This window comes from Habropoda laboriosa, unplaced genomic scaffold (genome assembly GCF_001263275.1).
Source record: "Habropoda laboriosa isolate 0110345459 unplaced genomic scaffold, ASM126327v1 scaffold9, whole genome shotgun sequence".
NCBI lineage: Eukaryota > Metazoa > Arthropoda > Insecta > Hymenoptera > Apidae > Habropoda > Habropoda laboriosa.
The window spans coordinates 2,818,138-2,832,264 of record NW_017100191.1 but is presented as its reverse complement, the minus strand read 5'-3'; the positions used below and the strand labels follow the sequence as shown (position 1 = coordinate 2,832,264).

The window sequence follows — 14,127 nt, the reverse complement described above, 5'->3', positions numbered from 1 at the left end:
TGTATAGACACGAGGCTACCGGAACGGAAAGCACGTTACTGCGAATCGGGGATTTAAATGCCTCGACCTTGAGAGGTTAAACGTCAATCTGGGGTAGACGATAAATTTGAGGTCAACTGAAAATCAAGCTCTACAAGTAGATAATTGAAATCAAAGATCGTTGTATGGGGAAAAGTGTATCGTAACTAAAAGGCGTTCGTCTTTATTCTTAAGATCATTATTTTTGTAGAAAACTTTTCTCATCTTTTTCTTATTGAGTTCCCTTCTTAGTGTATACGCGTCGTAATACATGGATATTCTTCTTGAGTATCCTAAAAGATTGTTGAACCACCGTAAACTGCTAAAATTGAAAAAAAGTGCCGTGTATCCGGATACTCATAGATCTACGTAATTCGATGCCGTTTCGAGTGATCGCCGTATTGTATTTCGACATGCGTCACAAGGGGACATAACTTTCCGTGTTTTGAAACACAAATTACCGACTGGACCAGTCATTCTTCGGATTTATACGACATCTGTAAGCGCATAATTTGTGGTTGCACGACATTGACTACTAGCTTAGAAGGTACAATTTCCGTTTCCTATTGTAAAATTTAGTTACTACTGTAATATTGAAATTTTCGTGAATATAGCATTTTTAAATATGGCGACCGAGTGTTAACCTTAAAATAACGCATAATTATGTCTGCATCTAAATTTTTTCATTATTATACGTACTAGCTAGATCACGATGTATGTTAATCCATAATTCATCCATAAATTTACCCAGATGATCTGCAATTTTAATATACTCTTTCTGACTTGTGTCTTTTTTACATTGTTAAATAAGACTCACAGAGCGTTATCTTTTCAAGAAAACTTAATCCATCTTGCATGCGTGTTATATCGTTAATGAATAACGGTTGTCACGTTGACAAGATCACAGTATAAAAATCACGATAACAACTGAGATGAACAAATATTTCCAGGAATCGAATTTATTGATACGTGAGCAACAATGAATTCCGTGAACAATATCACTTGGGAGACGTTGTAATCATCTTTGTTTATCCATGAAAAATAGACATTGTACATTTGTGCAGTGTCTTTTTTTGACGTGTCAAAAGGGGAACTTTCTCCTTCTTTGGAAGAAGAAAGAAGGAATCAGAGCTTGCAAACTCAGACAACTCTCGAGTGCAAGGTTCTTGGGTTTCATCGACCCACTGATTCGTGCCACTTCTTTTTCTCGTGCTAATAACTGCACGCGCGCCGTGCAGGTAGATCTACCAACCTCGATATAATAATAATAATAAACCGAATAAATCACTGACTGTGAAGATATCCCCTTCAGAAACACGGAATACTTAGCATATTTTGCTTAAATAATTATCAATTTTCAGAATTTAGTGGAAAAGACGAATTAGGACTTTCTAACTGGATGACTTTTAGCTGAGATTCTTCGATGATCACGAATTTAATAACTTTTCATCGATGTACCGCTATCTTCTTCTGTATTCAGGAAACATCGTTTCCTTTGACCTCGAAGAAAAAACAAAGTCTGTGCACATTCAGGCGATTAAAAATGTTTGATTGAATATTATTAGGAGTAATTTACTCAATTTTTTAAAATTTCAGAATAATCTTGCGTATTAATCTTGAAAAAGTTTAATATTAACAGAAAAAGTAGTAAAAAATTAAAAAAAAAGTTACCAACATTATATGTACGTATAGTTCATAAAAGCCGCTACTGTCAGTCGTGAAGTATCGATAACTGTCAATAGCCGATTAATAGTCGTATTGATAATCGTTAAAGAATTCGACCATTAATCTATCCATTCACACAGAAACACACATTAAACCTACGACGGAACCATCAATTTAAATTGAAATTAAAAATCCCTTAAAATGTTGAAGAATAATATTTCAAAAATTGCTGTTCAAGAAAGTCGAGCTTTTCCCTAGACTGCTAAACGAAGGACATATTATTTGTAGCTCTTGTTACTCGTTCTCTAGCAACGGTCAAATAAATACCAAATACGGAAGACGGTCGGTTAAAAAAAGGCATATCCGTCAGGTGGTGGAACAGGCCAGGACGATTTTAAGCCTGGAGCAAGTACACTATGTAGGTTTTAACATCGAGACGTTGCCACACACGGGGTATACGGGGCGACATGTGAAACCGTAACACGATACAATTTACATGAAACGTTTTTTGCAAGCCCCTCGGTTCACGGTCAATGGACTCTCTGAACTCGGGAATAGTTCACGGTATAGATTACAGATCATAGTGGACCAAGTTCAACAGTTTTCGGTAGGATACGCACGGACCATCGACATTTCGTGTAGCAAAAGCGTTACCAATAATGGGATGCTCAAATCGATATATGGATATGCTCAACGCGGTAAAAAGTATGTCATTGGGAATTATCTTTGTTCGCGGATAAAAATCAAATATTCGAGGAAGTTATTGAGTGAAAATCCTAGCCTATAACAAGATTATTATACACTCGAAATATTTGTTGCACTTTTAATAATGTGGAATGTAAAACGTGCGCGCATGCTAGCGTTAAGTGCACTCACAATCAGATGCGCGTGCATTCGGTTTATATTTTCAAGCTCAATTTTTATGGAAGCGATGTGTATGTGAGAAAATATTACTATACACTTTTTACTTATTTTCTCACGAAGAATATTAATTTATTAGATTTTACTATGATTTATATGGAGATTGCGAAAGAACGTTGTTACATGTAGCTCGTACAGGAAATGTCTCGTAGCGAAGCTGTCGTAGGCGAAATATCCTAGCCGATAGCCTCGAAGTCAAGCCAGGTTGGCAGGTTCGAGGCTGGCAGGTAAAGTCGGTAGGCGAGTTGAGGTTCGTTGACCTCGGCCTAGCGGCCGACTGGATAGCGGGACCATGCCTCCCCGATTCTCTACGTTCTCCTTCTGTCTTCTGCCTTCTGCCTTCTCTACACCTTCCTTCTTTTCCTTCTGCTGTCCGTCTTTATTCCTTTGTTTCTATGTCGACGGTTCGTGTGTTGCGATACGGGCCTCTTGACTACATACCTGTCTTTTAGATACTGGGGGGGAGAGGTTAACTCTCGTAAGACGATCCTCTTAGACGTTTTCATTATATTCCGTACAATAAATAGTTGTACACAGTATGTATACAAAAGAATTAAATTAGTGATTCTATGTTAAAGAGTGAATAGAAATTGTAGAATAAAAGTTTTTCGAATGATATGACTTGTTGAAGGAAATGACGACTGAAAATCCAAGCTACGTGCGCGCACATTTGACGGAGCAGCGAGGACGCATATTTTCAATCAATCAATTAAGTACGATTTCGCCGAGCAGCGGATAATATTTATAAAAAAAATACTTTAGGCCAAGAACCGTCTACAGTAATACGGATATTTATAGGCGTATGGTAATTAAGTGAAGCGTTTAATTGCAATAAATGGATTATTGACAGAACGAACAAGTAACCTCAATTACACTCGAGCCGGATGATAAATTAGCGAATAAAGGCTATAAATAATTGATCGATAGGTTATGAGTACGATAAGCAAGTAAATAAGCGAATGAATGAACGATTGAATAAGTGCACGGGCAAAAGCGGATAAAAGTACCAAGATCCCCATTGATTCGTCTACGCGTCGATCGCGTGGGAAACTGCAACTTTCACCCATGGGATTATGAGAGAGCTCGGATAGCGTGAATCTAGCGGTTCTGGATTGCCGTTGACTGAATTGCAATTCTTAATGTCAGCGTGCAAAGTCAGTACGCCTCGACTAGTTGATTTATCTATTATTTTCTCTTTACGCCAACTTTCAGTAAACGTGACGTGTATACATACAATTCAACTATCAAAGATGGTAAAGTCGACAGATGCAAAAAAACTTCTTTTATTAAATTTACATATAAAGATACATACATATATTGGATTGCTTGGGTAGAACTGTTCATGATCTTTTGACAGCAGTAGAATGCGTGCATGTGATGAATCATGTGTTAACAAATAATTACGTTACTTTTTTATTTGTAATTTCATAGTTACGCTTAATTCCAATTCCAGCCACTACTAATGTTGTAATCTTATTCTATGCTGAATCGGTAACGTTGGTAGCGACACGAAAATGGTAAAGGTCTTCTCAGCCCCAAAGCCCTGGACAAAAAGTCTCATAAGATGCTAGGTCTATCTTGTACGTAGTCTGTGTTGAAACTTCGGTAAGCAGAACGACGGTAAATGTGAATCGCAGTGGACGACCTGGAAACCTTTAGGAAGGCGCATCGAGCCACGATCGGAGAATATCAACGAGAAAGAATGCGAATGCTGGGCCTCGCGTTGCCTCTATTCAAGATTCTTGGCTTTCCTTCCCTCGGCCCTAATCATTCCGTCCAATCACTCCTCCTTTCTAATTTGCGATCGACGGTATTTGTCAAAAGTATAGTACAAATAACATAGTGTAAACAAAAATATGCTACACTGTACAATTTGGTGTAAAACTACAGTACTTTAATAAACAAAAGTATATTATGCTGTATAATTTGTTCTTAGTATTATTATTATTATTATTATAACAGTACTAATAATGATAATAAACATGTTAATGACACGTACTATGAAAAGAAGTTATTCTGCGGCAAGAAGTTATCGTCCATCTACTTTATTAGAAAGAAAGTAATTTAACTGAATCAGCCGGGAGAACTGCGCGCATTGTGCAGTTTGTATTTTAGCGAGGAGAAACGTGCGATGTACATACATCGAAGGCTGACTGATGTTGGTTTTATAAAGCAGAATCGGCTCTAACGAAAGGAAGTGCACTGCGGTGTGCTATGATGGTTGGAATTGGAACAAGCATGCAGTAAGCCCTTATTGCTTGAAACAGAGCCATTTCGAGAGTTTATATGTCCCCTCATTGCTCTTTTTTATCTGCGACAATTATCGACAATAGAACAATCACCTCCAAAAATGTTTAAAATTACCGACACTGTCGTACACTGTTTTATGCGGATGAATAAATTTATAGAATTTAATGGTATGAGATAACAGGAGGAAAAAAATTGGTTTAATTTGAAGGTGGGATCTTTATAATTGGTAATAGTATGTAGTAATGGGCAGAAGTATTTCTTCTCGTGTATCATTGGCCGAAAAGTTCCGAGTGAATTGAGCGAGTCGGATCAACGAACGATGGCGACTGGCAGGCAATCGAGACGCACGTAAATAGGTGTGCCATTCAACCGTTCGACTCATACCTACTGTACTTGTAGTACGTGTCTACAAGGCCACGGAGAGACGAATGCTCGATTAATACTGTGGGTGAAGGGAGCTTCTTTAAGCGACGTTCACAACAAGCCTGTTGTTACGCGATTTTTAACCCTTCAGGATATTCATTTCTCATCTATTAATAAAATAAGAGGTTGAAGATATTATAGAGAGTTCGTAATTTAGTGGACTGCAACATTAGTTAATTTATATTTTTCAATATTCTATAATTCGTTTGGAAATAATTACCATAAATATGGGATTTTATGTGGGTTGACATTTATGCAATAACTTACGAAATTTGACGGGGTCAGTTATCGATTGAAAAACATAAAGATTTTTAATTTAAAGCTCAGATGGAATAGGCTAGTTTAGAAGAAATTATAACTACATACATTGGTAAGTTATATCAACTTATTTTTTATTTTAATTTATACGATAAATTTTCGTGAATTATCGACTGTATTTAGGCGTCAAATCTATTAATTTCACCGCGTATGCATGTTAATCGTCTTGAAAGTTTCGTAAACTATTCCAAATATGAAGTAAGAAAGCGTCAATCGCACAAAAACGTTCTTTTCTTTTTATCGAAGCTCTTTTATGAGCAAAAGAATACTTTTGTGAGAGAATCACGTGGCCATAAGTGTCGTGAGAGGAACGAATTCGACTTTAGTGCTGTTTAAGAGCATGCTTTCTATGAAACAACATGGAATTTCCATTTAGACAAATCTCAGCCTCTGATTATACTGTGAGGCACGTTTACGTTAACCTCCAATGTATCGATACTGCATATTTTAATGTAGATCTATAAACATTAAAAATAATTTTTGTTTTTACACCTAGTGACCTAGTGACAATTACATATGTGCAACATTATGTCAAAGTATTCATTTAATTTTCCATGTAAATACCTATATATAACTTTTAAATTATTTTAGCTCTTTAAAATTGATTTGTCCTATAATGAAAGGCAGCGGTGGCGACTGATTATTTATCATCTGAATTTGCATTAAAATTTGCAACGTTGTCTGACAAGCATTGTATACGTTAAAAGTAACTTATTCATGGATAATTCGATATTTGATAACGAACTTTTCGATGTTACGGTAATTCTATTAAAATGGCCAACTAATTCCTTATATACACTAATATTTTAATCGTGTCCAGTTAAGAGAAAATGACGATTTATTTCGATCGAGTAGAGATTGAAGATTAAGTGGTCCCACTTGCTTTTTGAACAGTTTCAAACACGTAATCTGATTAGTATCGACGCCTCGAGCAATTGCAGCAGTCGTGAAGTCAGCAGGGCGGGAAATTAAGGTCGTACGTTAGCACCTCGTTTTGATATTCGATATATTTTTTAGGTCATCATTCTCTCTCTCCCCCTTCTCCTCCCCTTTGTCTTCGGTCTCGAAGAATCTAGATTGAACGACAGAATCGGGACAAGGCTGTATTTATTGGCCACCCGTTATATGACACGTCGAGATTCTTCGATTCCGTCGTAGACGTAAATTACGGGCTATTAAACCGGAATTATGTTCAACCGTGTTTTTACAGTCGACGTCTTGCGCGCTCTTTTTACGGCTGAAGTAACGAAAAAATAGCGGGGAATCGGCGAACGTTTGAAACGATCAAAAATATTACGTTTGTACCCCTGCTAATACGTAACCATGGATACCTTCAATACCAACGGAATAAATGAAGAAATTTAAGCAACATCTAATATGATACCTCCCTGTATAATGGATAATAATACTTTAGGATGTAGCTTAATCCAATGTAACCTAATCTAATCTAACCTAACCATAAATACCTTCAATACCAATAGAAGGAATGAAGAAATTTAAGTAACATCTTATATGGCACTTGTATTATGCATGATAGTTCGTAGACATTTAATTAACCTAACCTAGTCAGCGAGCCTCCACATTAACAATCAAGGATTAAGACGGATTCCAGACACGCCAGCTCAGTTTAGCTCAGCTATGTTTCAAAAACGATCATCACTGAGTCACGCCGAACCGTTCATCCTAACGTACAGTAAATGACCCCATTAATGACTACGTTTACTTTTGAATACCAATTAGCATAAATATATTTTCTCTAGAAAATAGTAATGGTTAAAATAAAGAAGGAAGAATGTAAACACGTGAAGTATACGGAAAAGGAATTAAAGGAGGTTGTTCCTAAAATAAAATCTGAGGAATCTAAAAAAATCACATTGTGTGATAAAAAAAAGAGTTGACGCCATCAATAATACTAGAAGTGGATCAACTATAGTATTAACAATTGACGATGAAAATCAATTAGTTCACTGGGTATTTCATATGCAAAAGAAACACTTTACTTTTCCCCACTATTACATTAATGGAAACAAATTTATAATAGACAAAATGTTGCCTGTGTAATAATTGAAACTACTGGACGGTAATGGGGACATAAGACGGTCGGTAGAAGGCACAAGTAGGTCAATAAAGGGGACATCAGACCGACTGTAATTTTCACTATAATTTTCTTGTAAACATTCACATCACACTTGAAAACTGATTTAATTAGAAAACTAGAGAGACCCACAATCTCAATAATCAATACCTCACGAAAATGTGTTTATACGATATAGGAAATATCTATTTAAACGGTCACATTCTTATATGTCCGGTAATAGGGTCATTTATTTTAATTATGTACTTTACCATAATTTATATACCATAATTTACCTTAATTATGGATATAGATATGTATGTCCATGCGGGGAACAAAGGTATGGACATTCCACTGCTATGTAAACGGTCTTAATGAACACGGAAGATCGTGCATACAACGTTGTGCAAAATTAGCTCGGAGCAATTAAATACGTAGACGTGCGTACATGTGTGTTCGCATCAGTCAGTGAAAGTGATTTCAAATCATTGAGATCCTCGCAGGCAGGTAAAAACTGTCTTACGAGTTTACGATCGTTGCGTTGGATACAATGAATGCTCTATGTGTCCGGCTGACCGGCCCGGATTTCTCCGGTAAACATAGAATCCCATTTGTGCCGGCCGATTGAATACTTGTTCCACCAATGAAGAGCGACCAATGTGTCTATAATTACAAGTCTATCAATTTTCTATCGTTACAGAACCATTGGACCTTAATGTGTTGATCTGTTCAAAAACATAGGTCAAGATGTTACCTGATAAGGCAGGCGACGATGGAAAAATTTGATGATATATATTAATTAATTCAGGATATGTCTGGCAGTGGTCAGTGTACCCTTTGTACACTCAAAACGTTGTTAGAGGAAAAATTTCGTTGGGATACGAGGTCCCCAAGATTTGTCAACATGGTGAATTATTCAGAAACACGTGTCCCACGGGAACCGAGCTGAGGTTTCCTCGATACAGGGAAGTCTCTCTATCGAGCCTTTCGACTAGAGAAGGTCGCGAGGGGATCGCACAAAAAAGATCAGGGTGAGGAACGAAGGTAGGCGAGTGCACTTCTCTGACTTGAGCTCCCCACCCTCCTCGGCTCTCCTCCACGACTCCTGATCGGGTCTTGCTGAGTCTGGCCGAGTCTACTGGCGTGCCGTCGGTACCAGGGCGCACCGCCTGGTACGAGCGGTGCACTGTTCTCCTCTCCCCATCCGTTCCCCTCGCTCTAGGTGTCTCGCTCCCTCCTACTAACGACATAGCGCGCACCTCTGTTCACGATGTACAACGGAGATGAGAAAATTGGCAACCTGCTGCACGGAGAGACGCCGTTTCTGGGATCGCCTTTCGATCGATGTTGCTTAAAAGCCGGTTTATTCAGAATAGTTCCCTTTTTTGAACCAGTTAGGCGATGGTGTGTCGCAAGGAATTTCACGAGTGTATCGTTGTTAGGTTATAAAGTAATATAAGATTCTATGTGATAAAATTGACGTAGTAAAATAAATTATGATTATTTGAAAATAGATCGTATCTTCGTATGTTTAATAGCAATCGTCAAAATTACATTCCCCCATATCCGTAGAGAGATTGAAGTAAAATCATATTTCCTTGTCTTACAATGTTCTTTACAAACTGAGATATTTCTTTATTAAAATTATAATCATTGTTGAGATTCGACGAAAATGCACGTACTATGGACTGCAACATGTGGGGAAATGTTTATGAGATGAAACGTGTCGTTTTCGGTCGCGGCTAAATCAACACTCGTCTCTACAGGACCGCTTATTTTCTTGCCAAGGACACGTTATTGGCGTTTTCGTGCCCAGCAACGCTAAAATGTTTCCGAAATGAAACCACCGATACTTTTATCTTACATTTATGACCTCCCTACCCTGCCTTCGTACTTGTGCCGATTTATTTTTAACATACAATAAATAAAAGAAGATCCATATTGGATTTAATAGGTATAATTCCAGGTCGATAACACTGTGTCGTAGCTCGATCGTTAAGTCGTAATTATAATTTCTGGCCTCTAGGGGAATTTTAAAAAACTACTCCTGTATATCGTCGTGTCCTTGCAAATTTGTGGCAGTAAGAGCCAATATTATTCAGCGTACGTCATCGAACGAGAAAGGCTTAGCATCCTGTTGATGTTATCCTTGAAAGGATGCACATATACGGTAGGTAGGTACGTGCTAGATAACCGATTCCAGCTAGATTCCGCTGAGATTCTATCTGTTCGGTGCCAGTCGGTACCGTTCTGTCTCCAGTCCATGGACGACGCTTTTTCTGCTTCTTTTCGTTTCCTTTTTCGCTGTTCTACGCCATAGAGATCCATCGATAAATTGGTTCATTAAAAATCCACGCCTTTCACACTAAAAAATCCTCGGATTTCAAACATTCGAATTTCTCGTGATCTTTTCTTTCTCATTAACAGATTTGAAATGAAATATAACTCTATTTTAATTCTTTCGATAAAAGGGACAAAAAGAAAGTGAGGTATGCGAATTAGATAAGTCGATCGTTTAGTGAAAATGTCTTGCGTTGAAATTTTGTAATTTGCGCTCTTGTAATTACCGCTCGTAATTATAATCACAAGTACACATGCAACGCGGATTGAGAACGGGGATTGTTCTCATGCGTTGAATAGCCACCAGGTACGCTCATTTGTTCCACAAATTTTATAGAAAGTCAGCCGCTGAAATGAAAAAATTCGAAATCGTTGCGTTGTTACTCTGTTCTTTTTTTTTTTCCCCTCTATTTCTTTCTTATTTAGGAAAAGTAAGTAACGCGCACCTAATTGGCGTGTTCGATCGTTTCGATTCTGATCCATTTAAGCAAAATCATCAGCCTCATCAGCGTCGCTCTGAACGACGTTAAATTATGTTAATCACGCCTGTCATTTCGTGTACTAATATCTCGTGCAGTAAGACGACTTTCTTCACTCCACGAATATTCTCCGTGATTTTCACGGATTAATTAACCAGCTAGAAATTTTCAATAAATATGTTCAGCATTGAAGTTGACAAAATTATATTTTTATTAAGACGTTTCAAATATTCGTGGTTGCGTAACGTTATGTTGCAACATTTCCAAACTTATTTTTTCGCTCTCTTTAACTTGCAGAGAGTTTGTACCCTAATCAATAATTTCAGATTACACGTTACATCTTCTACGTCGTACGATATACATTTATCGCGAGCTGTAATTACTATCAAAGAATTTTATTTCATTCGAAATTTAGATTCTAGATTGTGTCTTATCTACGAATCTGTGGGAAGCGGGTTTGAACCAGGAATCGAACGCTGTAATTTTTATTATCTTTTTGCTCGTGAGACGGTGTCGAGAAAACGCGGGAAAATAAGGTAGCATCGTTCGATTCCTCGAATCGGGATTGTTTCGGTCTCGCTGAAAAAGGATTTTTAATATATATCTCAAGAGGGAGCTCCCACCATCCATTGAACCTTTCACCTATCACGCCACTGATGCATTGAACTACGTGTCACGAATGTTCCTGCTTCGATGTTCCTGAATCGTTAATGTTTTAGACGATATGCACATTCCAGATTGATGAAACATTCTATTATTAACAAAAACAATTTTATTTCATTTTACATCGATACGTGATTCAATAGATTGAATATAGACGATATATTGTACGATAGATATAGAATCGATAATCGAATCGAATTCATTAACGGTGTTAAGTAGATTTAGTTTGGCGGTAATTTTAAAATTTTTAGTGGGAAATGTACGCAGGGTGGCTCATATGTCGTTTTACCATGTAAAAATTGAATAAGCTTTTTCCAAGCTCTGGAATAAAAATTTAAAAGTACATAATAAAAGAAAAGTTATTCAATTTCTAAATAGTAAAGCGACTTATGGCCCACTCCACATTTAAATTGTATTAAATTAGAAAATAAATAATTTTTTTTTTTTTCATTTTTTACAGCCGATAGCAATTTATGCGGCATTAATAGCTCTAATAGCTTTAGATGTCACGATGGCACTTGTATACCGGCCACATTAGTCTGCAACTATCAGAAAGATTGTGAGGGCGCGGACGATGAATTTCAATCTTGCTGTAAGTATTTTTGGAATATTTTTTAAAACTGCACTCGCTACAGTAACGACGCAAAAGTTGATGGTTATAGCGTTTCCGGTGTCCTGATGATAAACTGTTGCAGCACAAAAGAATGAAAATTGTGGTGGGCGAGAAAAATGCTTCCGGGAGGAAGATTCGAATCCTCTTCGGTGCGCTTACGGCAGACGCGAGATTTCAAGAAAAGCAAAACATGTTCAGCGAAAACAATTTGTTATATTCGACACGCGTTTATATAATTTTGTTTTTCAAGATATTTAATTTCTAGATCGTTGATAATAATACAAGTGTTTTCTAGTATTATGTAATTTTAATAATTCTGGAAAATTTTTGTTTAAGAATTTGTAACTAATTTAATTATTACAAATCTACTTTGCCAAGAATTAACATTTATGCTTTTCTCTTGTTTTTGGAATGATATAAACATTGTTTATGTAACTGATGTGATAACACTTGATAACTGAGTGAGTTACTGACGTTGCGTCTATTCTGATAGCAAAATGTTGGAGGTTTTCTCAAAATTGTTTTATTTGCACATGGTTTGCAATATGCAAATAATTGAAAGGATAAATTAAAAATTAATGTAATAATAGTGATACCAGGCCGATATTACCAATAGTTAGTTTGGTTACTTGTAATTACCATTAATTAGCATTGTTATTGAAAGTACTGCTAATGGTAATACACCATAGAAAATACAAATTGATGAATGCTTTATTAAAGTCTTGCATTGTCCAGATTAGTGACTGTTAAATAATTGCGTGCGAATCGGGGTTGTGAAAAACCGGGATATATTAATAACACGCTTTTCTTTCTTTCACTTCTTTCAAAGCTCTGAATCGTTCTGCCTGTTTGGTGATCTGCACCTCACGATTTCCCTGGCGATTCTTTCGTCAGGTGTCAATCACTAATTTATCCACATATAAACATACGTACACATACACGCTTGATAACCTGTCATCAGGTTAGGCCAAATAAATAAGTAAGGATGATCAGCAGATTGGTCAGCAACCGCGGTTGTCGGCCATTCCTATGACAAAAAAAAAAATTGGCCGAATCGATTGTCGACCGGCGTCAATCCCACAATTGCAACATGTCAAATTAATAAGTTTAATTGTTTACAGCGCCACCAGACTGTGAAGCTGGTCAGATCACTTGTGGCCAGTACATTTTTAACAAGACTTACTGTATACCTCCCCATCAACGATGTGACATGACTGTTGATTGTGTTGATGGGACTGATGAAGCTGGTTGCAGTGAGTATTACGTATTATAATATTGCAAACTCCTTAAGATGAAAAAATAGAATAGATTACTAACTGTGTCAATGTTAAAAAGATTATAGGAAATGCCAACCAGATGATTTTCGGTGTGGTGGCACAACACCAGAGCTCTGTATCCCAAAAGAAAAGAAGTGTGATGGTTATTTGGATTGTCGAAACGGCAGAGATGAGGAAATGTGTGACACAAATGCAAAACCTTGCAGACTGGATCAATTTAGGTGCAATTCCACTCAACGTTGCATTGAACAGTCTGCAAGGTGCAATTACAAGGATGACTGTGAGGACAATAGTGATGAGGAGAACTGCAGTAAGCTTATTATATTATACCTTGGCTATGTGTTAAAGCATAATGAAAGATTCATGATTAAAATTGGATATTTTTAGACTTTCAACCATGCACAATCAATCAATTCCGTTGTGCAAATTCACTTTGCATTCCAAAATCTTATGTCTGTGATGGTTACAAGGATTGCCAGGATGGTTCTGATGAAATGTCTTGCACCACAATGTCCTGTCCTCGAAACAAGTTTGTATGCCCCAGGGGAACAGCTGATGGCAAGCCTCTCTGCATTGACCGTTCTCAGATTTGTGATGGAAAGTCTGACTGTGAGGATGAAGCAGATGAAGCAGCTACTTGCTGTAAATATTACACATTTCACTTATTAAATTGTTTGAATAATTGTGATATTTAATAAATTCTCTGGACACATTTCTCAAAATGACAATTGATCAATTAAAGAGCATCTATTTTATTTTCTGTTTTAATTGGTACACATTGATGTGGATATTCAGACTAGGTAAGAATCATAATGAATAAGTGTGTTTTATTGCATTCTTGGCAGATTGGAAGCATAATTGAAAGCTTGTTGTAATATTTTACTTTCTCTGTTTACAGCATCGATTATATGTAGATCACTAGAATGTCAGTATAAGTGTCGGGCCTCTCCCACGGGAGGAGTTTGCTATTGCCCCGCAGGCTGGGTTCTCGCGAATGATTCAACGACTTGCATAGGTATATCAAATTTCTTCCTCTCTACTAATGCCTTCTATATTTTGCAATATTCTTATTTACATTTCACTGGA

General features: G+C 37.0%; 1 protein-coding gene across 1 annotated transcript in view; it reads left to right on the top strand.

Moving 5' to 3' along the window:
* The window catches only part of LOC108570105 (low-density lipoprotein receptor-related protein 2), a 33,086-nt gene that overhangs the window by 3,666 nt on the left and 15,293 nt on the right, over window positions 1-14,127 (top strand). The window contains exons 2-6 of the mRNA XM_017931895.1: window positions 11,612-11,743; window positions 12,886-13,017; window positions 13,100-13,351; window positions 13,429-13,683; window positions 13,940-14,056. Coding sequence (XP_017787384.1) covers window positions 11,612-11,743; window positions 12,886-13,017; window positions 13,100-13,351; window positions 13,429-13,683; window positions 13,940-14,056 — 888 coding nt within the window. The remainder of the gene's footprint in view (window positions 1-11,611; window positions 11,744-12,885; window positions 13,018-13,099; window positions 13,352-13,428; window positions 13,684-13,939; window positions 14,057-14,127) is intronic.